We start from the raw sequence: 24672 nt of genomic DNA, 5'->3' as shown, positions 1-24672 counted from the left end.
TCCCAGTAAATTCACAACCTGTTTAATGCCAGTTCAGTTGCTTTACAAGAAAGAGTTACAGCGTGCTCCACGTTTGTTTTCCATCACATGACACCTGGGATACAATGATGCCACAGACTTTGTCACCCAGCTCTGGGAGGACCCTGTGCCCGAGCCAGTGCCCACGGGTCACACACACTGACACATCACCTCAGCTCTGCCCTTTTCTCTCTTGAGCAGCGGTGACAGTGACAGTAGCAACCCTGAGACACTTGCACACACCCACCTCCACACGGATACAACTGAGAGCCCCTGCCTGGCAGCGGGGCAGAGGTGGCAGTACCGGGCTGACAGCAAGGTCAGGGGGAGCAGCCTGTTCCTGCCATGCTGTCACCAAGACAGAACAGCCCTGGCCTGGCAATCACCAGCCTCCCTGCCAAGTGCAGGAAGAAAAGACACCACGAGCCAACCTACCAAGGCAGACAGAAAAGCAAGATGCAGACACAAGATGCAGTCTGGGAAAGTCCTTGGCAAGAAGGGACAGCGGTAGGGGACAGAGCAATGAAGAGCTATCCCTACTCTGCAGCTGGGAACACTAGGCAGCAGCTGCAATGCCCACCTGGCACTGCCCACCCCACATCACTGCCACTCCCCCCAGCATCTTCTGGGACTCCTTAACGAAGTTCCCCCATCACAGGGGGAGAGGCAATTACACTCCTGTGGAGCCCCAGCGCACTGGGGAGCCCAACCATACACTCCAGTCCTGCTCCAGAATGGGCTGAGACCTCCTGTGTGCCCCCAGCCCAAGCACCTACACCCTCCCAGAGGAGAAAGCAGTGTGTCCTGGGGGGTCTGCACAGTGCTATTTAGCAGGAGGCAATCCACAACAGGAAAAGCCAGAGCACAGCCACCAGCCTCCCCAGCACCCTGAACAGCCCTTTCCCCAGGTGATGATACCCACAACAGACCACCTCTTCCTACAGATCACCCTTTACTTCAAACCCATTCCCCAGCTGAAAGATCCTACTTAACACCTCCTGGGTGCTTTGGGGTGCTCCCAACCCACGGTGATGTGGAACAGTGTCCACAAGTGGAACAAACAACACAAGACAGGCCAGAGGGCAACTTCAAACCATGCCTCACATCCCACGGCCAGAGCTGCACTAAAGCAGTTGCACTCAAACAGTGTTTCAGAAACTCCATGGAAATTCCATTTTGGTGGGGAGTGAGACTGTGAGATGACAAAGTGGCATGCGGGCCTGGGAGACTCAGAGCTGCCAGGGGGCTCCCAGCACCAGCTCCTCACCAGTGACTCCCAGTATGTGTGACACAGGGACAGCACCACCAGCCTGATCCAGGCACTGGCGTGATGGCACACGTGGTCAAGGCTGTATTGGCCTTCTCACACCTTGGCTCACCCTAAGGATACTGGTGGTACTGGGGACAGGCAATCATATTCCTACCACCTGGTTTTAGAGAAAGAAGGGAGAGCAGACAAAACAACAAAGAAAAAAAAGAAAGGGAAAGCATTACCTATGCAATCTACACAGGGAAGACAAGTCTATGTACACAGCCAGGGAATTCCACATGGGAACAGGAAGCAACGCTGGGAGAGGGCAGGAGGCAGGCAGGGCCTGGGCAGGGCAGGCACAGGTCAGATGGAACAGGCTGTGCAGCCTCACAGCTTCTCTTAAATTAAAAGCACCACACACACACAAAGAACATTTATGTTACACCCCATGGGCTCCAACACCAGCCAGAACTCTCGTCCCACACAACCTAAAAACCCCAAACCACACACCAAAACTCAACAGCAGGGCCCTGTGTGGGACTTGGAGATAACGAAAAAGCAGTGCTGCAGCCCTGCTTCAGGAGAACCCCTCTTCCAGCCAGAAGAGGCCCTGCTCACCCCAAAAATCAGATCTTTAGGATTTATTTTTTTTTTCTCAAACACATCCCAAATGCTTTTGGCCTCAGGGAGACTCCAGAGCAAGGCACCCATACAGCAGCACCAAAGGAAGCTCCACATGCACAGGTGGTTGGGTGGGTTTCTTTTTTTATAAAGTCCTTGCTTCTGCTCTCTGGTAACTCCCAGGATCAGCCCCGAACATGAAATAGCAACTGCAGAACTTCCCAAATCTTCTCCCTTAGAGGTGAAGCTTTTTCAAGTCTCCTCCGAAGTCTACAGCCCCAAAGTGTGTTTGTTCGGAGGCAGCTGTCAAGCATGCCCAAAAAAATCAAGCTGTCTTATGGAATGATCATGTCAAGTACTACAGTACCTGTCTGGGGGGAAAAATAAAGAAAAAAAAAAGGAAAATAGGCAGTTCTCCAGTTTCTTCCTGGAATGGGGATGCCAGGCTATGAACAAAGCCCTTAGATGCCCAGCCTGGAGCTGTGCCCCTTGCACCAGCTGTACCGGACCAGTCTGGCTGGCTCCTGCCTCCAGAGATGCTACTCTGGGACACAGAGCAGCACGTGAAACCCCTTCCCACAGCAGCAAGGATATGCTCCTCTCTTGCAGGAGGCACACCATGGCAGTGGGGATGGCCTGGGTCCAGTCTCAATGGTCCATGTCACACGAGTCCTCCCCAGTACCATCCTGACGGCTGGAGGATGCTGGGTTAACATTTCTCTTGTACCCGTTTCCCTTTATGAACGATGAATCTGATAACCTTTGGCAGTTCCCTCCCCTCCCCACCCCATCCCAAATACTGCCCAGCCCTGTGGGTCACAAGCACATATTTAATGAGCTGGATCCTCCTGCAGTCCCACGGCTCTCCCTCCCTTTGGCTGGGCTCTGGAGGTCCATGCACGCCGAGGGAGTGGTCTGATCCTGGAATGTCAGGCTGTAGGTTCCCGGGGCACAGGGAGGGGGTTTATCGTATCCTGGTGAAGAGGTTGAGCACAGATACAGACTCCTGGCAAGGGAAGACAAAGCAGGAGGTAAACAGCTGTTACTCACCTGCTTCTGGGTTGGTTTGTTTTTAATCTGGTATCTCTAGCTCAGAGCATGATTCTAGCTCACAAATCAAAGTCCAACACCATAAATATTCCCATGGGTTTCCTCCAATTGGTAAAATCTGGCAGCTGGCCAGAGTGCCATTCCCAGCACTCTGCAGGCAGCTGTACTCCAGAGATGGCAAGACCTGGGGGACCCCCAGGAGCAATGTCAGCTTGCCCCAGCCCCCTCCTCCAAATCCCTCTGCCAGGCACCCAAGAAAGCTCTCAGAGCAACAGACACAATCTGCTTTTGGTGATGCCGAGTCGTCACTGGCAGAATCCATGAGCCCATTTTCATCCAAACCCCCATTTTAAGCAGTTTTATAAAGAGGCAGGGGATAATAATGGAATCATAGAATGGTTTGGGCCTCAAGGGGCCTTAAAGTTCATCACCTTCCACCCTCTGTCATGGGTTGCTCCAAGCCCCATCCAGCCTGGCCTGGAATACTTCCAGGGATCCAGGGGCAGCCACAGCTGCTCTGGGCACCCTGTGCCAGGGCCTGCCCACCCTCACAGGGAACAATTCCTGCCCAATATCCCATCTAACCCTGTCCTCTGGCACTGGGAAGCCATTTACCCTTGTCCTGCCCCTCCAGGCCCTGGTCTAAAGTCCCTCTCCAGCTCTCCTGGAGCCCCTATAGGCACTAGAAGGGGCTCTGAGGTCTCCCTGGAGCCTTCTCTTTTCCAGCTGGACACCCCCAGCTCTCCCAGCCTGCTGTCACCCGAGGGCTCAGCTGCTCTGCTCTGCTCAGCAGCCTGGAGAGGGATGTTGTGTCACACCAGCCTTGGGCACACAGGGCGACCTTTCACTTAAATCTCAGCAAAGTTGAATCCTTCACTGCCTCAGCCCTTGATCTGCAGGAAGGGATCAGGGAGGAGGCAGCAGAGCAGAGCCAACGTGGCCTGAGCTGCCCCAGGCAGCTGCCCCTATGCCTGGCCTTACCTTCGTGGAGCGAGTTTTACTGAAGACGTTCCAGAAGCGTAAGGTTTCGTCTCCAGCTCCTGTGACAATGGCCTCCCCATCAGGGGACATTGCCTAAGGACAAGACAACAACCTTTAGCACCTGTCACATTTTTGAGGCTGAAAACAAGACTTTGTTGGAATGCAGGAGAGATTTAACTGTCCTTCTGACTCGTGGTGAGAAGCCAGCTACCTCTGCTTCCAGGTGCCTCATGCAGCCTCAGGTGCAATTTGGGCACTGGCACCTTATGGTGCAGCTGTGGAACACATGGTAGGAGTGTTGTGGAAAGAGTACTTGTGTTAAGAAATCCAAGCCATGTGTAACTGAGGCTGTTCCTCCCAGGATTATCAACCTGCCTGAAGGCAAGAAGATGACATAACTGGATTTTCTACCTGTATTGATTGCTTACATTGGGATCTACCTCCCAAAACATTATCAGCATTTGTCAACTCTGTTCTAAACTGCTGACACCCACATGTAACAGTAACAGCAGATATGAGATGGATCGGAATTATCTGCAACAAATGTTGAATTCCCTGGGCAGGAGTCATCAGTGAAGAGGTGTGAAAGTCTTCTGGGAGCAAGGAGAGAACCTTGTGTTTCAGAAAATCACAGAATCCCAGAATGCCTTGGGTTGGAAGGGATCTTAAAGCTGATCTCGTTCCTCTCCCTTCCACTATCCCAGGTGGCTCCAAGCCCCGGCCAGCCTGGCCTTGGACAATCCCAGGGATCCAGGGGCAGCCACAGCTGCTCTGGGCACCCTGTGCCAGGGCCTGCCCACCCTCCCAGGAAGAATTTCTTCCCAATATCCCATCTAACCCTGCCCTGTGGGAGTCTGAAGCCATCTCCCTCGTCCTGCTACTCCAGATCCTTTTCCAAAGTCACTCTCCAGCTCTCCTGGAGCCTCTTAGGCACTGGAAGGTCTCCCTGGAGCCTTCTCTTCTCCAGGCTCAGAAGAGTTTTCTTAGAAGAAAACTCAGATGTTTCCTCAAGAGAGTTTGGCAGGCTTTGCTATCATTAACAAAGCCTCACATTTCCATAGCAGCAAATCCAAGTGTCCCTTGCAGGCACAAAAATGCGATGGAGTTTTCCACTGCTCATGGGGAGCGCTCACATTCCCGCCCAGGCAGCTTATGGTGCCACTGGCACTGCTGCTTTGGGTGCCAGCTGAGCACACCTACAGCCAGCTGAGCAGCTAGAGCCACGGCCATCACTCACCAGGTACAGGACTCGGTAAGAGTGCCCTGTGAGCTTTGCTACTTGAGTTAGCGAGGGGTATTTCCAGACGAGGATCTGGTTCTGGGAGTATCCGTGGGTGCTCACCTGAAAGGGGAGAGGGGCACATGCATCACAGAATCATGCAATTGCTGAGGCTGGAAAAGACCTCCAAGATCATCAAGCCCAACAGACTACACCACTGCTCTGGGCAGCCCATTTCAGTGCCTGACCACCATCAAGAAATTTTCCCAATATCCAATCTAAACCTCCCCCGGTGAAACTTGAGGCCATTTTTTCTTGTGCTGTCACCTGTTACCTGGAAGAAAAGCCTGAATTTCCACCTGGCTCCACCCTCCTGTCAGAGGGAGAGAAGGTCCCCCCTGAGCCTCTTTCTTTCCAGGCTGGAGCCCCCTCAGCTGCTCCCCATCAGTCTTGTGCTCCAGCCACTTCTCCAGCTCTGTTCCTTCTCCAGACATGCTCCAGCCCCTCACTGTCTTTCTTGTTGTGAGGGGCCCAAAACTGACCCCAGCACTTGAGGTGCCTTAGCAGTGCCCAGAACAGGCGGCCAGTCACTTCCCTGGTCCTGCTGGCAACACCCTTGCTGGTACAAGCCAGGATGCCCTTGACCTCCTTGCCCACCTGGGTACACCTGGCTCATGCTCAGCCACGCTCCCCAGCACAGGGCAGGACTCACCAGCTCGTTGGCGTGTTTGGACCAGGCCAGGTTGCACACCTGGGACCCGGTGTCGATGCACTGCAGGGGCTGCCCCGTGAGCGTGTTCCAGAAGCGGATGCAGCGGTCGGCCGTGCCCCCACCTGAGGCCAGCAGCCCATGCTGGTGTGGGGACCAGGCGATGGCTTTGACTGCTGCCAGGTGCTCTGTGTATTGCTGGACAGGACTCAGGCTGGAGTGATTCCAGACAAGGAGCTGGCAGAGAGAAGAGACATGATCAAACTTGTGCCTCAGTCATGTGTCCATTGCACCCACAAGGCACAATGGGACTGATGAGGACAACTGGGCAACAAGCTGACTTCCCACAGCGCTGCTCAGACATGCACAGCTCCACTCTGCACTTCACAGAATCATGGAATGGCTTGGGTTGGTTAAAGCTCATTCAGTTTAAATCCCTGCTAAGGACAGAGACACCTTTTAGTAGACCAGGTTGCTCTTAGCCCCATCCGACCTGGCCTTGAACACTTCCAGGGATGGGGCAGTCACAACCACCCTGACACCACACTCAGGTGAGGAGTTGTCCTACCCCAAGGCCACGTGGCAGGAACAGGCCCTAAGGTAAGGGAATAAATCTAAAGAAATGGCACCACTGAAGGGGGCCTCAGACCCTGCTGTTGCCTTTCTGGCTGTATCATTCCAGAACACAGCCAGAAATCTGCTCAGTTCATTAGGAGTTATTCTGAGCAGGAGGAACTCGGTCCAACCATGCTGTCACACAGGCACTGGGCACATTCCCGCCCTAGCAACCCGCTCCAAAGGGCTTGGAACCTGCTTTTTTGTGACAAATGCTTCTCCCATATGGTGCTCAGTGAGCTGCAAGCCTATGCTACAGGTATGAGAACTCGCAGAGCTCTACCTCAGCTTCCTGTTGCATACAAACATTACTGCAGCAAACGTGACCATACACTACCCAAACAAAGCCAGGAAGGGCAGCTTAGCAGTGGCTTTGTTGAACTCAACCCCCTGAGCCAAGCTATAGATTTAATTAGCCAAATACAAAAGCAAAATTAAATTTGCCTTTTTCATTTTATTAGGAAGAGAAGACTGAGTAGAAGCTTAACATGATTTTTGTTTGGTCATAGTCCAACAACCAAAACAAAAGTCCTTTTCAGAGAAGCCAAACATCCTTAAAGAATCACTGAACCATTAAGGTTGGAAAAGACCTTTAAGATCAAGTCCAACCTTTGACCCAATCCCACAGTGCTCAGTAAACCATATTGCAAAGTGCCCTATCCACTTGTTTTTTGAACAATTCCAGGAATGGCAACTCCCCCACTGCCCTGGGCAGCCTGTTCCAATGCTTAACCACTCTTTCAGTGAAGAAATTTTTCCCTAATCTTAGAATCATACAATGGTTTGGGTTGGAGGGGACCTCAAAGCCCATCTAGTTCCATCCCCTGCAATGGTCAGGAACACCTTCCACTAGACCAGGTTGCTGCACATCCTGTCCAGCTTGGCCTTGAACACCTCCAGCGATACAATAACATCCAACCTGAACCGCCCCTGGTGCAACCTGACAACATTTCCCCATGCCCTAGAAAGAAAGGGGATGTGACATTTCCCACGACCCCCTGGAAGGAATGTACCTTATTATCGTTTCCTCCAGAGGCCAGGAGCTGGTGGTCCGTGGACCATTTGAGCCCACAGACCTCCTGCCTGTGTCCCTGGAGCCGCCGCTCAGACTGCAGGGGCGGGGTGCGGATGTCCCGCTGCAGGATCATCCTGTCCCGGCTCCCCGACGACAGCTGGTCCGCGTTCCACGCCAAGGCACCTGCAACACGGGCAGCGCTTCAGAGGCTGCTCTAGGAGTCACTGAGGCTGCAAAAGACCTCTAAGGTCACCAAGTCCAACCCTCAACTCAGCACCACATTCACCACCAAACCATGTCCTTGAGAGCCACATCCCCACGTCTTTTAAACGCTTTTCAGGGATTGTGACTCCACCACTGCCCTAGGCAGCCAGTTCCACTGATTTGTAACCCTTTCTGTGAAGAAATTTTCCCAATAGCCAATCTTAAGCTCCTCTAGCAACTCAAGGGCATGTCCTCTCACCCCTGGGAGCACAGCCTGACCCCCACCTGGCTCCACCCTCCTGTCAGGGAGCTGTGCAGAGCCAGAAGGCCCCCCCGAGCCTCCTTTTCTCCAGGCTGAGTCCCTACAGCTCCCTCAGTTGCTTCTGGTGCTTCAGTCTCTTACCCAGCTCTGTTCCCTTCCATGGACACGCTCCCGTCCCTCAATGTCTTTCTTGTTGTGAGAGATCTAAAACTGACTCCAGGATTTGAGGTGGGACCTCAGCAGTGCTCAGCACAAAGGGATGGTCACTGCCCTGGTCCTGCTGGCCATGTTATCAAGTCCAACCCTTCCAGTCCTGCTGCAGCTAGTAAGCAAAATGCAGCCATCAGAGCTGCCAGGGTTTAAAAAAAAATCCTAACAAACTTCAAACCACTCCTTACAGACCTCCCTTACATCCACTCTCTGGAGTCCTAGATCAGGGCACAAATAGAGGTTCCCTGAACAGACTGCAGGTATTACCAACCTCACTTCACAGTACAGTAAAGCACATGAACAGATCTTCGAATGTGCACGGATTTTCCAAATCTCACCCCAGAGCTTAGATTCACAACATCTCCGAGTAGAAAAAACAGTCCTCCAAAAAAGGGAACTGGAAATCTCAATATGAAGCTGCCAGCAGGGCTGAAACTGGAAGCCAGCAGCAGTGAAGAGATTTTGTAACCAAACCCAAAAAGCCTCAAGCAAGTAGGAAACACCTGCTGCAACACCCCACCACCATCACACCCAGATCAGAACACCAGAGTTATGAGATGATAATATTTTGAACCTGCTCAAGAGGACAGCAGGGGATAAGTATCAGTCCTGGCATTCTGCGTTCTCTATTTCCAGCAGATCCCTGGCTAACAAAGTTCCATCAGGAAGGAGAGACCCCTTAGAACCCTCTGTTTCCCCACTCCTTACCAACTCTGGCGGTGTGTCCCTCCAGCATGGAGAGCTTCTTTCCTGCAGCTGCATCCCAGATTTGTACAAAGCCCTTGTGAGTGCCAACGGCCACCAAGTTCCCCTTCACAAACAGAGAGCCAGGATCAGTACAGCCAGGAAGTACAGTCAGAAAACAGTCAAAAAAAAGTTGAGAAGACTTGACATAAATCCCACAAGATGGAAAGCATCCAAAGTTCTTCCATCTTATATGTTTTTCCCTACTGAGAGGCCCAAGCAGCCTGTCTGGAATATATTTATTGTAACATTTTATTGTCAAGAGCTGAAGAAGCAAACTGGCTTCTTCTCCCTCCCACTCCTCTTAGCAACGCCTCCAGAACCTCAAGATACAAGAGGCTGCTCTCTATCCCCTCTCTTTTAGCAGAGAAAATTCAGCTCAGGGAGTTAACTACAACTGTGATGACAATGACTACGTGACCCATGTCTCAGCTGTCCTTGCTGACAGTGCCATACTGACCCGCTCTGACCAGCCCACGGACGTCACGGAATCGCCTTCCACAGAGAGGTCACACAGCCGCGTTACCTTCAGAGAGAAGAACGGGGTAAGAAACGTGGCTTTGTCACACAGCACCACTGGCTGTCTCACAAACCAGAGCTGTGCTGGGGATAGAGCGTGACAAGTGCTGAAGCCCTCACACAGCACATTCCATAGCCCTGGAATGCTGGAAAAACCCCACATCAATGGGCAATTCAATCTTCAGACACTCATGACCATTTACCTGACTCGTACAAGCACTCCACAGATAAACACAAGTCCCAAGGCCAACGCTGAGGACGTTAAGAGAGGACCAGTCCACCAGGTTCAGGTAGAAGTCATCCTGCAGCTCTGGAGCATCCAGCACTTTAAAAGGAATCTTGGAGATTTTCCGAGTTGGTTTTCGAGGTGATCTTAGCAGCTTCTGACTGTTTACAAAAACAGACAGAAAAACAACTACAGGAATCTGCACATCACAGCAGATGGGAGGCACAGGTGCAGCCACTCTTTATAGAGCACTCTGAAGTTTCTATAGAAATGCAGACACAAAAAGGCTGCACAACACTTTTTCAGCAGCAAGACTGGAAGGAATTAGGTTCTGCTTCTACAAAGGAGCTATGAAGCAGAAAGGTAAACTGATTACTGAGAGCTAACCAAGACATGTCAAGCACATAGACAGGTTGGGCACCTGAAGAAATTCTTAGAATTTGACTGTATTATTTACTATCTCTCCAGATTTCCAAACCCAATTCACATTTATTTTAGAGTTTTAGACAGAAGTCCTAGAAAACCCCACTGAACCCTCTGTCTCTTCTGTCCCAGCCCTTCCCTTCTTTTAGTTTGCAGAGGATCAGTGTTACCTTTTGTTGCTGACAGGAGACAGGGAATAGGGTGAGACCTCATTGCCATCATCCGGGCTGGAGCGTTTTGTGCTGAGTGAGTACTGCATAAAGAAACATCTTGTGAGGACCCTGGTATGCCCGAGGCCTGGGGCATCACTCCCAACATTTACTGGTGCCAAGCTAATTCCAACAACCGGTTTTTCCTTTCCCAGGTGCTCCAAAACCATACAAAACCCCTCAGCAACACTCAAGTCCAAAAGCCTGATTTGGCCACTCACCACACTGTCCAAAAAGCCTGGCTCCACCCAGCTTTCCTGCCAGCACAAACACAGGAAGCACACTGCTTGCTGCACACTCAGGCTCCCTTTGCAGGCCATCACATTTGTTCTCAACAGCTTATCTCAGCCAAGCCCCAACACCAAGTCACTGCACAAGCAGCCTGGCAGAGCCCTGTGCTCTGTTCTGTGCCACACACACACAACCTCCACTGGTGCTAATGCAAGCAACCAACTTACAGTGAAGAGAGATTTCTTCTCTGGGGTGGATGGCTGCAGCCTCCTGTCCTCTGTCTGGGGGTCCTGCACCTTCTCGATCCCTGCTCCCAAGAGTTCATTCTTCAGCAAGGCAGAGTAGGCAAGGCCATCTGTAAACCCAAACAGGCACTGAGCAGAGAGCTCAGAGCAGAAACAGCAGGGAGTGTCAGGATCATGTGTGCCTGACCTGGAGAAGGGAAGGCTCCAGGGAGACCTCAGAGCCCCTTGCAGGACCTAAAGAAGTTCCAGGAGAGCTGAAGAAGGACTTGGGACAAGAGCCTGGAGGGACAGGACAAGGGGGAATGGTTTCAACTGCCAGAGGGCAGGGATGGATGGGATATCGGGCAGGAATTGTTCCCTGGGAGGGTAGGCAGGCCCTGGCACAGGGTGTCCAGGGCTTGGAGCCACCTGGAATAGTGGAAGGTGTTCCTGCCCATGGCAGGGAGTGGAAGCAGATAGGCTTTAAGGTCCCTTCCAACTCAAACCAGTCTGGGATTCTACAACTTGTACTCTCACAGAGTCTCTTAATAAGCCTGGGGCCCCCATTTAGAATCAGGATTAGTAGCAAGTTTCCCCTCCTTCCACTCCATCAGGAAAGTGATTTCATGACACAATAAACCAAGGCATAGAGACAGCCTCTTGCCTCCAGACACCCACCAAAAGCAGTGACCTGGTACTCACTCATTATGTGGGCATTTCCCAAAACACCAGCATGAGTTTTGGCATAAGCATGAAAGTGCCAGCACGGCCTCCACTTCCCCAGCAGCTTGCAATAAGAGCTCTGAGCACTGCCAAGCAGTAGAAGGGTGGTCTCACCTTTGCCAGTGTCTGATGTAGCATCCTTCGCTTTTCTGTTTTGGCTCGGTGATTTTTCATTTTCCTGAAATGGAGAAACATGCCATCACCACACAGAAACCTCAGGGTATATGGTGAAATAGCAAATGCAGGGACCATATGGTTCAAGGACACACACTCAGTGGAACTCTTCTGGGGCAGAAGAAGAGCATGGTGCAGAAGGTAAGCAGAGCAATCATGCCAGCCAAAACAAAAGGTACCACTTCCTCAGTTCCAAGGCTGAGCTGTAGGAGAAGGGAGCAAAACTTACATTTATTCTGTGGAAGTTGATGCTCCAGTTGGCCCCAGCTCTTGAGGGAATGAATCTGTCACCATGCTTACTAGGAGAAGACATTGGAGAATTGGAAGGTGTCAAGGTTCTTCTCATCTCTGCTACCTGAATTAAAGAAAAAAAGACACTGAACTTGACTCTTGTCAAGCCTTAGAGTTGGTTAGTTTGTTAGCCCTCAATTTTTTATGTTACATGTGTAGTTGCTGAGATTATGTATGAAAAAGGTGTTACTGAACTCCACAAAAATATCTTCACCCCTTTTTGCAACCTGAACTGAGGTTATATATTCAAAAGCTCTCTTAAAGTCAAGCTATTTGGGTATTCATAGAACAGCTGAGGAGTTCACACCTGCTCACAACCCAACAAAAGACTGTGGTTTGCTTTGAGGAGGTGCCAGGTCTTTCAAAAGCTCAAGGAAAACAGTCGCAAGTGTCACAGACAACATAACAGTGAGCCTGATCCCATCTGCACTCACACAAGGCATTGTGTTCTCATTCTGTATGTTGATTTGGCGTAGGAGACGTCTCTCATAGTCCTGATCCATGGTGGGAAGCTGGCTGCAGAGATCAGCCGGCTCAGGAATTTATGTTTGCGAAGTCCAAGCAGTAACTAGTGTGCTGCAACAGACAAGAGAAGAACAAAAAAATGTTACACTCCTCCCTGCTGAAACAGCCTCTGCAAAGTCTCCTAAGCCTGTTCTTTGAACTTGAGACCACTTTTCCTATCCAGAGCATTGGTGCCAAACTTGTGTGACACTGAAGAATGCAGGCAGCTGGTATTTTGTGTCTGACAGGACCTCAGCCAGTCCCCACCCCACCTGGAGCAAGGACTGCCCCCAGGCCCTGCAGCAGAATTTGGCAGTCCTTCAGGACATGAGCATGAAAAATCCAGGCACCTGCAGCCTGTCCTGTCCAGGCACTGGCACCAGTTGCATAGAGAGGTGTGGCTGCCCCATTCATAAAAGTGTTCAAGGCCAGGTTGCACTGGGCTTGGAGCAACCTGGTGTACTGAAGATGTCCCTGCCCATGGCAGGGGGTGGAATGAGATGGACTTTAAGGTCATTTCCAACCCAAAACACCGTGGGATTCTGTGATCCCACTACAGCTGGTCCCACTGCTCAGGTCAGGGGCACAGGAGCAGTGCTGAAGGTGGGATACTTTTAGCCATGTCAGAAGTACTGCAGACTTTTAACACTGGAGGAACACACTAGGGATCTAGTCATCCCAGTGAACATTCCATGTGTGATGCCAGCACTATCCCAAACACTCCTCCTGGCTGGCACAAAGCTTGCTCACTCATATAGCTATACAGTCTATAAGCAATGTTAACATCATTTAAGCACATATTTTAAGCATATATTTTAGGACAGGGCTGCTTCATAGCTGAGATTTGCCTGGTAAATTAACATGTGCATGAATAAAAAATAAATGAGCTGACACTTGTGTGAGAATACACAGTCACAGCCCTTGCCAAGCCCCAAGGGCAGAGAACAGCACCCCAGGGCCCAGCCTTACCCATCACACACCTTGTGTGCCTTGTCCACAGCTGACATGGGCACAAAAACACCACAGGAGACATCAAGTTGGTCTTTCAACCCAAGATAAACATGTCCAAAGGCAAAGGTACAGCTAACACATAAGCAAATCCCCACAACACACAGGCATCTGGAGGCTGTGCAGAACATAAAGGGATCTTCATTCCTGTTATTGCATAAACATTTATGGCACCTGGCCAGAGTCCCAGCTGCACAAATGGAGGCGCCTCAAGATACAAACCTGTGGTAAAATCCTGGAGGCAACTGCACACAAAGCTGTGCTGGGAGGAGGCTGCCCAGGCAGCAGCTGCACAGTGCCCCACTCAGGGACAGCCCTGCACTGCCTCCCGCTCCCTCCTGGGAAAAGGCTGCCTCCAGGAACCACAGCCGGGCCCAGGGCTTTACAGTTAAAAACTGGGGGCAAGTTACCAAGCTACAAGGGGTCCAGCAGTACACGCTGCAGCTCAGTAAGATGTGATGAAGTTTTACAATACTTTGTGAAATAAGCTTGAAAACAAGGCAAAGCACACAGACTCTACACTGCAGAGCTGATGGCCTTGCACTTCAGAAAATGACAGGAAATGGGGTGACATCAAGGTGGTGACCACTGGGGTTCCACAGGGCTCCATCTTACAGCCAGTTCTCTCAAATGTCTTTGTAAGTGACTTGGGGGCAAGGACTGGAAGGTCCTGAGTGGGTTTGCTTGGAAGGAACTGCTGACATTCTCAAGGACAGGCTGGAGGTCCCTTCCAGCTCAGGAGATCCTGTGGTTCTTTGAGCTATGCCATTTTTCAGTACCAACACTTGGACTTCTTACAAATGCTGAAATGCTTTTCTTCCTTAACATTAAGGATGCCAACACTTTTACAGGAGCATCCCTGAAATAGACAGTGCCAAGCTGGTTCTGATCACACCTGCTTACCTCTACCACCTCCTCCCACAAGCTTTTCTCTTTTTTAATTTAACACATTACTCCCATATGTTCTTTCAGCGTCAAAGCTGGAGAAAGCTCCCAAATTTAACAGAGATCAGCTTCCACCAAATGAAGCAAAGAGTCAGAGACGACATAATTGCAGTGAAAAGTTAGAAAAGTCTGTGATGCTATTAATAAAGCAGATTTAGAAAATAAAAATTAGTGCATGCCATATCAAACACTTTCCCTCATTTTGAAGTTTACTAACCACCGCCCTTACCGACCCACAAGCTACCAAATGTGTGTCTCAAATTAAACAGTTCAACAAAATTCCCTCTCCCCCCTTTTCTTTTTTTGGGGTGTTGTTGTTTAACACCATGAGTAAGAGAGCTCAGCCTGCAGAACCCACACGAGGAGCGTGATCAGCCAGGGAACACCACACATTTTAAGTGTCCTCCCAAAATGGCTCAGCACAGTATTCGTGAGATCCAGATCCAGTTACACAGCAAAGAGACATTTTAAATTCTGCATCTGAAACACATTTGACTATCAAGCTTTTCAGTTCCCATCTGCCCAAATTTCACCTACAACTTTCACTCAGAAACACAGCACAGATTGTTCAACAGAGAGACCGCAGAGGCAGAACACAGCAGTGAATGCTCAGCGCCTGAATAGTGACATGTTTTTACCCTAAAACCTGTGTCACTAGCACAGGCCCAGAGAGCAAGCAGCACCTCTGGTTTGTGGTATGCTCTTGCTGTCTCTACATTTGTCTGTGGGAAGTGAGTCCATTTCTCCCAAAGCATGTAAAAAAGGCTTTGCCAGAAGGACTTGGGGGCGCTGGTGACAGTGGCTGAACGTGAACTGGTGTGTGCCCAGGTGGGCAAGGCAGCCAGTGGTACATGGCTTGTATGAGCCACAGTGTAGCCAGCAGGACCAGGGCAGTGACCATCCCCGTGTGCTGGGCACTGCTGAGGGCCACCTCGAATCCTGGCAAGAGTTCTGAGCCTCTCACAAGAGGGCTGGAACATGTCTGGAGAAGAGAATGGAGCTGGGCAAGGGGCTGGAGGACCAGGAACAGTTGAAGGGAAGCTCAGCCTGGAGAAACAAGAGGTTCAGGGGAGACATTCTTGCTCTCCATAACTCCCTGACAAGAGAGTGCAGCGGGGTGGGGATCGGGCTCTGCTCCCAGGGAACAAGGGACAGGACAGGAGGAAACAGCCTCAAGCTGTGCTAGGGGAGGTTTAGGGGGGACATCAGGAGGAATTTCTTCAAGGAAAGCATAACCCAACACAGGCACAGGCTGCCCAGGGTAGTGGTGGAATCCCCATCCCTGCAGGGATTTAACACTTGTGTGGATGTGGCATGGTTTGAGTTGATGCTAGAGGGCTTTTCCAGACGGAATGATTCTGTGAGCCTGTGATATGTGGGCTTGAAGTTCCCGTTAAGTTGAAGAAATAAAAGATCTTGAGGAGCTACATGTGTTACATATTCTTCAGAAATTTTGTCACTAATTATGCTGTTTATGCTTGGAGAAGAAAGGTGGGATTTGGTGGAGGGGTTTGGATTCTCTGAGAAGAATTTGTATTCTGACTTTGTGTTTTTCATGCACGTTCTGTCCTGTCTCTGAATTGGCTGGATTCTCTCACAGCTCATTACCTTCAGAACAATACTTACAGGCAGAGTTACGGAGCTGAACAAGTGCCTTTTGTTCTTTTTATTGACCCAACCTTCATGCATTCAAACACAAAAGTGTTTTTTCTTGGTATGGACGTGGTTTTAATAAGCCAGCCTACAGAACACCAGGCCTGGCAGGGAAACAAGGGCAGTAATTTTGCAAAATTATTTCTGTGGTTTGAGGCAGGCTGTACCTGTTTGGATTCTCCAGCACACACTGAAGGAGGTGTAAGAAATATAGGTTGGTTCTGTCAATTCAGACATGCTCTCCTCAAGCAGTTCAAGAGCTGGATGATTGCTGACCCTTTTTTATTCCAGAAACTGTTCATGTACCTTCTCTTCTGGAAGGTATTTGGGTGGGAAAGCATTTAACACGAGAGGTGCTGATGAAAGTGAGAGACTTGGAATACCAAAGACAGGATGTAAATGTAAATGTAGATGTAAAGCTGAATATATTTCCTAATTTACCTAGGGCCAAAGGGGGATAAAGAATGCCTTGGTAACTTAAATACCATCAATGTTACGTTGATGTTTTATTTTGAAGCATCTCAAGTCTGAAAAAGGTTGCCTGGAGCTTTTCTTACTAGTAAGTCCTAAATATATCGCAAATTTATAGTCAGCAGGTGCCTACCCACACCCAGAGACGCCACCTGCTCTTTGGGCCTGTATTAAATGGCAGAGGCTTTAAGGTAAAAACATGTCACTACTCAGGTGTTGAATGTTTCCAAGCTCTCTGGAATACCCCATCATTCGCGAAGGGGAAAAGTACACAAGTACTTAGTCCTCCAAGTCATGACCAGCAGGGCTTAAAATCAAACCTAGATGTCCTGCTTCCCCAAATCCAAAGTTTTCATCCTCTTTTGATTTTACTAAACCCGATCACAAAACTTGCAAATCAAAAAGGCAAAGCCCTCAGCCGGCAGCAGAAGTGGCAGTTCCTCTATCCCTGGCAGCTGCAGTGTCCTGCCCCTCCTCATGCCAGCTCCAGGTACTGACCATGTCACACAAAAAACCTAACTCAGCCCCAAAGGGTTGATGTTTTTGGCTGGTTTAGTAAGCATCTCCTCCTCCTCACCCTGGAGTACTGCAGAGTATTACCAGTTATAGATTCCTTTACAGGCTCTCGAACAAGCTGTAAGGGAAAAGAGGAAAAAAATACCACCAACAAAAAAAGCTAGGCCATAGGTTTTAGCTGGGTAATAGTTTTTAGGAATGCATTCAGAATGCCAAGGCTTCACAGGACAGCCACTGGGAGCAAGGAAGATACTCTGTGCTTGGCCAAGCTCAAGCAGAACTTGTCCACATTTAACCCACAGGAACATTACACCAACCAAGCAAACCTTTTCAGGAACTGGCCTCCTTTCAAATCAGCAATACCACAAAAAGTTAAAGTTGTGTGTTTTACCAATATTTACCTTTTTAAAGTTACAAGGATACAATTTGTTACCCAGCAATTTACTAGGGTATAGCATGAGAAGCATTTACAAAATCAGCCATTTACCCCTATGCAATGGGAGCAGCTAAAGCTTTATTTCAAAACAAACGACAACCTTTGCTGCCTTGCCCTCATCAGAGAAGCACGTTCACAGCTTTGTACGACAGAGATCCCACTAATGACAAGCAAAAAATTACTCCAGTGTTATGGTGTCAGATGGGATCTTCACCATTAGGCCTCACATTCCTGAAAATGCAATATTCCACCAAAATCCAAGATGCTGGACTATGGCAAGAGCCATCACACCACAGCAGTATTCTTCAGAGCATAAGATGTAGGCGACTGCTCTTCACTGAAAAATTCCACATTTTTCTGCCTTTCCAAAGCATCTTGCTGAGCACCTCCTGCACTGGGCACTCAGAAACGCCTTTATGGACTCACTGCCATCAGCCTTACAATGCCCCTGTTCCAAAAGTGCCAACTTTTAGTGACCAGCAATACACAAACTGAACTCCAGTTTCATTTGAAGGCAGAGTGCTTCAAGGGCAGAGCCAAAACATTGACTGTATCTCCTGCCTGCACTCAGCCACCCAGTCTGGAACAGATGTACAGAAGCTGGAGATGTAAGTGAAATGCATAGTGATCTGTGCTTCCCTTCACTTCCCACAGCAGAAAACATCCCCCTTTCCTCACAGACACGGGCCTAACCTGCAATCCAGAGCAGAGGTGACAAATATTTGATCTTCTGTACCTCCACCTGCACTCACAGACAAGCTTCAAGACTTCCCACAGCTCTCCATGACAACTTCAGAAGCTCAGGTAAAGCTTCACATCCACCACCTCAAAGCAATGCACAATCCCACCACAATGACAGAGAAACTCTGACTAGCAAACCACAAAAATTTAGGGCACTCTGATGACCGAGGCTGCAGGAAGCCTGCAGGAGCCAAGGATGCAATGCTCATGACACAGAGCTCTGCTTGTGGCCTGGACTATCACGAGCCAGCAGAAACTCAGGGTTGTAAGACCTTCAGGAAACAGCAAAATCTCTGTCTTTGGGAGGGCCTTTACCAAAGATAAACACTGCCAGCACTAATCACAGAATCCCAGAATGGTTTGGGCTTGAAGGCACCTTAAACCTCATCTTGTTTCGTCCCCTGTCCCAGGCTGCTCCAAGCCCTGTCCAGCCTGGCCTTGGGCACTGCCAGGGATCCAGGGGCAGCCACAGCTGCTCTGGGCACCCTGTGCCAGGACCTGCCCACCCTCAAAAGGAACCATTTTTTCCTAATGTCTAATAAATCTTGTCAGTACACCATTACAAGCCCAAGAGGTTTTCACCAGAATTTCTGTATGCACAACAGCTGCTCTTAAATGCAAGTGCTCCTTGAAGAGGATACTCCATAAAGCCCATGAACATGACTCTTGCTGCCTTTCACACAGATGATGCTCAGGTATCACCATTGCCTTCAGCATAGACGTTTTTCCTAAATCCCTTTTTTCTCCACAACTAAAGGAAAAAAAAGAGAAGATGACAATCAAGTCTGTACTCCAAATACCAGGCTACTTTCAACTTTTCAACTAAAACTCAAATACAAGTTATAGCAACTACAGTGATCAGTACCAGCAGCCACCCCACCGACGCAGCCACACAGCAGCCAGGCCCCTTGCTGAGGGGTTCCAAATCTGCCTCAGCCAGTTTTTAATAAGCCATGAGAATTGTAGGGTTGTTATTTTACCTTCATAAATGACGTTTTCATTCAATACACATCCCACTGCAGAGTACCATTGTCTCTTTGCAGTGCAGAGCTTATCCAAGCAGACATGACAACCATGCACTCAGCAGGGGATTTCTCAGAAAATCACCACTATTAAGCCCCTTTTTTTATTGCTTGCAGGTGGTGATTATTTCACCTTCTCACCATGATGCTCTGTAAATAACAGGGACACACTTGTTCCCAGGAAATACAAAATACAGCATGAAGCCCTCAGCAGCACAGAAAGCCTTCCACTGGGAAACAAAGCACAACACGCGGGGTCACTTTGATGGTACCTCTTGCCCATGGGCCAAAAGGGCCCTAATTAACAGGAAGTCTCCTTAAAGAGGTTTATCTGCTACAAAAGCAAAACAAACAAGAGGCACCAACAGGAACATTCCTGTTTCAGAGATGCAGTAGTTGGCCAAGGCACCTGGTGAAGCAGCACCTGCACCCCTGGGCTGTGCTGGCCATCACCTGGCTCAGGGATGCTCCAAGGGCTGGGGTGAGGAGCACGTTCAGCTCCAGCAGGTCTTGCCTGAGAAACACGAAGTGCTGAGCAAGTTCTGCTGCTCATTTGCCAGTGGAAGAGGCTCCTGCTGGTCCCCGTGTGCTCAGGCAGCACAGCCCAGAACCCCATCCCTTCTGCTGGAGGCTAATGCCTGCACTGGGGAAGGGGCTGGGTATGATTTCCCCAAGGTACTTCTTGCCAAGGAAAGGTCATGCACTAACCTTACAATGCTCTGCTTTGAGATTTCATCTCAGTCCAGGACATAATCAGTGCCAAACACGTGCCTCTCACGAGGCAGGGCCCGATCAAAGCTCACAGTTCTCTCCACACTGCCTGGCCCCCAGAACTCCCCTTGGATACAGGAGCTGAGCTCTGGGTAGTCACTGGCCTCCACAGAGGGCCAGTTACAGCCACAGCACTTCTGTTTCCACCCTCACCTGGAGGCAGTTTTCCCCACAAAAACACATTTTGTACAAGTCACTGGACAGACAGGAGAAACAAAGGTTCTGCTTTCAACCAGCCTATAATGGCACCTATTTTGGTAATCACCTAAAAGATACTGACTTATTTAATTATTCTGTGTAGATTCAAAGAATCATTTAAGTTGGAAAAGCCCTATAAGACCAGAGTTCAACTGTTCCCCCAGCAGTGTCAAGGCCACCACTAACCATGCCCCCCCAAGTGCCAGATCCACACGTCTCTTAAGTCCCTGCAGGGATGGGGACTCCACCACTGCCCTGCATATCCCAGCGTGACACAGAATCACAGGATGGGACAGGTTGGAAGGAACACAGTGATCATCTGGTCCCACCTCCCTGCTTAAACAGGGTCATCCCTGAACATATGGCACAGGATTGTGTCCAGACACTTCTGGAATACCTCCAGTGAGGGAGACTGCACACCTTCCCTGGGCAGCCTGTTCCAATGCTCAGTCACTGCACAGGGAAGTTCTTCCTCATGCTCAGGTGGAACTTCCTGGGTATCAGCTCCTGCCCCTTCCTCTTGTGCCATTGCTGGGCCCCACGGAGCAGAGCCTGGTCTCTACTCTGAGCCCTCCCTGCAGACAGCAAGAGAATGAGGGCTGAGCTCCTCTCTCAGCTGTGTTTCCTCTCAAGGCAGAACATACACAGCTCACTGAGCCTTTCCTGAAGAGACAGCTGCTCCAGTCCCTTCAGCATCTCTGCAGCATCCACTGGACCCACTCCAGGAGCTCCATGTCCCTCCTGTGCAGAAATGGACACAGCACTCCAGATGTGCCTCACCAGGGCCAAGCAGAGGGGCAGGATCACCTCCCTCAGCCTGCTGGCAATGCTGTTTCCCATGCACAGCACAGCCCCTTGGCCCTGGGACACATGGCTGCTGTTCATCCAGGGCTCTCTGCAGCTGCTCTCCAGCCCCCAGCCTGGACTGGGGTCACTCCTCCCCAGGTGGAGGATCCTGCACTTGCTCTTGCTGAAGTTCTAACAGTTCCTTCCTGCCCACCTCTGCAGCCTGTCGAGGCCCTTCTGCAGGGCTGCACAGCTCTGGGGGGGATTGGCCACTGCTCTTGCTTTGTGTCAGCAGCTGGGGAGGCACCAACCCCTTCATTCAACCACTGATGGACGAGTTAAACAACACTGGGCACAGGACTGAACCTGGAGGGGCTAATAAAAAGGAAGTGGGGATGGAGAGAGTGTATCTTAGGGAGGTTTTTACTAAGGATTTACACGTCGGTCCCTCCAGACTCCAAGAGGACTGACTTACAAGCAGAAAAAAGGACAAGAAAAGGCTAAAGAGTCTGCATTTTATAACAACTTACAGAACCTTCAGGGCTTTTTGTTTGCTTCTGTGTAGTAGTTTCTGTTCTCTGTCTAAGCATTTTTCATATGGCTACTGACTTTAATAACATTCAGTTTCCCTTCAAAAAATCCATAGAAGACAGCTGTCCAATTATCTTGTACTTCCAGTGGGTAAAGACAGCTAAAAGCAGCAGTTTTATAGATACACACTCTGGTAAGGCTTCCAGTAAAGGAGAAGTCGGTGCACTGTAAGCAAAGATTAAAAATTCACCAGCCCCTATCCTCAGAGCTCCACTGAAAGGTCAGGCATCCAAAACTCTGCTTCATCATAACACCTAAAGTACTGAAGATGCAACGGTGCCCCTGGACAAACTACAAAAATAAACCATAGAATTTACAAAACATGACAGCCTCAGTCAACAGCCCCAGAAAACTCTGCTTCTGTATTAATTATAACAATCAAAAAAAAAATCAGACTAATACAAAATTATAGAATCCCACAATGGTTTGGGTTGGAAGGGACCTTAAAGCTCATCTCATCGACCCCTGCCATGGCAGGGACACCTCCCACTGTCCCAGGCTGCTCCCAGCCCTGTCCAGCCTGGCCTTGGGCACTGCCAGGGATCCAGGGGCAGCCACAGCTGCTCTGGGCACCCTGTGCCAGGGCCTGCCCACCCTGCCAGGGAACAATTCCTGCCCAATAGCCCATCTGGTCCTGACTTCTGTAAGTGGGAAGCCATTCCCTGTGTCCTGTCCCTCCAAGCTCTTGTACAGAGTCTCTCCATCTTTTTTGTTGGCTCCTTCAGGTTCTAGAAGTCTGCAACGAGGTTTTGTTGGTCCCAGCACAACTGCTCTCTGAAGAACCTTCAGCAAAAATACTGGGATGTTACCATTAAATACAAGCAGGAAGAACCAGCACCTCACAAGAAAATGGGCACAAAGCCTTCAACAGAGCTACAAATCAAGAGAAAACAATCCTGCATGCCATGAATCCAACACCACCTTCCCGAGGTGACACCAGTGTGACCTGAGAAACCTCCCTGCCCCAGTAGCACCTTCTCACCACCTGGAGAACCTTCAGCTCAGGCTGATCCTGCATACAAATCCCACGTGCAAAATGTCAACAACAGGTTACAAATACCCTGATGAAACACACAGCGACAACAGCTCCCTCAGAGCCCAGAGCCATCGGGTGGGCAGGGGCACATCCACCCGTGCTGTACGTAAACAACAGCCTGCTGGCCAAAGTTTCTGCTGCTGCTTGGCAGATCCACCCCACTGAAATCTCTGTTACCGTTTGTGTTATCAACTTGATCAAGAACCCAGAGTTAAACCAGGATCCGGTTTTTTGCGTCTTTCCCCAGCGGGTGAGGGCACACGGACGGAGCGAAGGGCTTACACCGCGAGCTTCCAGCTGCTTTGCACAGCCCCGGCCCCGGCTGCAGGAGCTGGATGCCCGTTACCAAACACACCGGAGCGTTGGGGCTCACCGGCCCCGCCGTGACGGGGCACAGCCCGCCGGGGCCCGCAGGAACCGGCACAGACTGGGGCCATCCCCGGCCGCAACGGGCGGGGAGAGAGAAGCGGGGCTGCTCGGTGACCGGCTGCCGAGGGAGAGAGGGAGGGAGAAAGGGACTAAAGGAGGCAAGGCACCCCCAGCCCCGCCCGGCCCGGCCCGGCGCAGCCCGGCCCGGCCCACAGGCCCGTGCCCCCGGGGGAAAGTGCGGGGCCCAATCCTGCCTCAGGCCTCGTGCCACGCCGTGTCGTGCCAAGCCGTGCTCTGCACCGTGCCCCGGGCGCTGCCCCGGCCGTACCTGCTCCGGTGCCGGTGCCACCAGCCGGCCCGGCCCGGCCCAGCTCCGCCTCCTCCGTCAGCACCCGCCGGCCCCGCCGCTCCACAACATGGCGGCCGCCCCCGCCCCCGCGCGGGGCACGACGGGAGCGCGCCCCGCCCACCGCTTCGAACACATACAGGAAGCGGCGGCGCGCGGCGCCATGGCAACGGCCCCGCTGACGTCACAGCCGGGACATGACGTCATGGCCGGGCTCCGGGGTCTGAGTCCCTCCCGGGAGGGCACCGGGCCCGGGGCTGCTGGGTCCCTGAGGGGCCTTCTGAGTCCTTAAGGGGGTGCTTGGGTCTTTGGGGGGCTCCTTAATGGAAGTTTCTTGGTCCCTAAGGGGTTCTTGGGTCCTTAAGGGGGCTCCTCAGGTCCTTGGGGGGCCCCTTGGGTTCTGGGGGTTGTTCTTGGCCCCTCCAGAGGGTGTGGGATTCCTGTGCCCCCCAGAGATGGTCTGTGCCTCAGTGCAGGACCCCCCACGATCCCACAGAGTGTCTGTGTCTGCCATTCCTGGTCTCTGATCCCCATTGCTCTTCCCAGTGAGTTGTGGGGTGAGTGGGGTGAAGCCAGTTGTGTGTCCACCCCCCTCTTGGGAGGGCACTGGGGCTGCTGCTCCCCCAGAGCTCATGGGAGGAGCATGGAGCTCCCCCCGCACGGCCTGGGAGGAGCCAGGAGCAGGTGCTGCAGGAGGACTCACAACCCTGTGCCCTTCTCAGCACTGGTGTGTGCTGGAACCCCCCAGTTCCTGTCCATGCCCCAGAGGGGCTGGTGCTGGGGGCCCAGAGTGCCTGCTGGGGGCCAGAGGGGTGTCTCCCTGCAGACTGTCCATCTGCCATGCTCTGGTGACCAGTTCTCACTGTTACCCTGCCCAGCACAGCCACCCATTCTGGCCCTACTGCAGCAGTGCAGCGAGCTGCATGCAATCCCTGATATTGACCTTGGACTGCCAGGTTATCAGTCATGCAGCTCAGCCTCCCATAATAATCAAGTCTCTCTTTAAGCCCCCCTTGTATGTTATTTTCAACAAGAAACAGCTGATAACTGCATCCTGAGAAGGAACAGAATCATTCATAGACTCCTGGAATATCCTGAGCAGGGATCATCAGCCCAGCCTCTGTCCCTGTCCCTGCCCAGCCACCCCAACAAGCCCACCCTGAGCACCCCTGGCAGCGCTGTCCAAACGCTCCTGCAGCTCTGGCAGCCTTGGGGCTGGGACCATTCCCTGGGCAGCCTGGGCAGTGCCAGCACCCTCGGGGGCAAGAACCTTTCCCTGAGCTCCATGCCAAGCCCTGGCACAGCTCCAGCCCTTCCTGGCCTCCTGTCCCTGTCCCAGAGCAGAGCTCAGCCCCTGCC

At 51.2% G+C, this 24672-nt stretch overlaps 1 protein-coding gene across 1 annotated transcript; it reads right to left on the bottom strand.

Annotated features, from left to right (window-relative positions):
• On the bottom strand, nucleotides 1-23407 carry FZR1 (fizzy and cell division cycle 20 related 1). Its single transcript, XM_041465273.1, has 14 exons — nucleotides 23296-23407; nucleotides 12355-12496; nucleotides 11859-11984; nucleotides 11570-11633; nucleotides 10736-10863; nucleotides 10239-10321; nucleotides 9623-9806; nucleotides 9361-9426; nucleotides 8865-8967; nucleotides 7479-7663; nucleotides 5854-6087; nucleotides 5160-5264; nucleotides 3923-4015; nucleotides 1-2897 (listed from the first exon to the last, which is right to left on the bottom strand). Exons 2-14 carry the CDS (start codon nucleotides 12421-12423, stop codon nucleotides 2856-2858), a joined length of 1482 nt encoding a protein of 493 aa, XP_041321207.1. The 5' UTR covers nucleotides 12424-12496; nucleotides 23296-23407; the 3' UTR covers nucleotides 1-2855.
• Nucleotides 23408-24672: the final 1265 nt, after the last annotated feature.

This window comes from Pyrgilauda ruficollis, unplaced genomic scaffold, assembly GCF_017590135.1.
Source record: "Pyrgilauda ruficollis isolate IOZ18807 unplaced genomic scaffold, ASM1759013v1 scaffold188, whole genome shotgun sequence".
Classification (NCBI taxonomy): domain Eukaryota; kingdom Metazoa; phylum Chordata; class Aves; order Passeriformes; family Passeridae; genus Pyrgilauda; species Pyrgilauda ruficollis.
The sequence above is the reverse complement of the archived record's forward strand: the minus strand, read 5'-3'. Positions and strand labels throughout refer to the sequence as shown.

Bases quoted from the DNA above. Each gene is read 5' to 3' on its own strand.
- FZR1 (XM_041465273.1), bottom strand. From the start codon at position 12,423: ATGGATCAGGACTATGAGAGACGTCTCCTACGCCAAATCAACATACAG. The intron at 11,634-11,858 runs GTAAGTTTTGCT...TCTCCATTTCAG, and splicing joins TCAACTTCCACAGAATAAAT to GAAAATGAAAAATCACCGAG. The intron at 10,322-10,735 runs GTAAGTTGGTTG...TTCTTTATGCAG, and splicing joins AGAAGAAATCTCTCTTCACT to TACTCACTCAGCACAAAACG.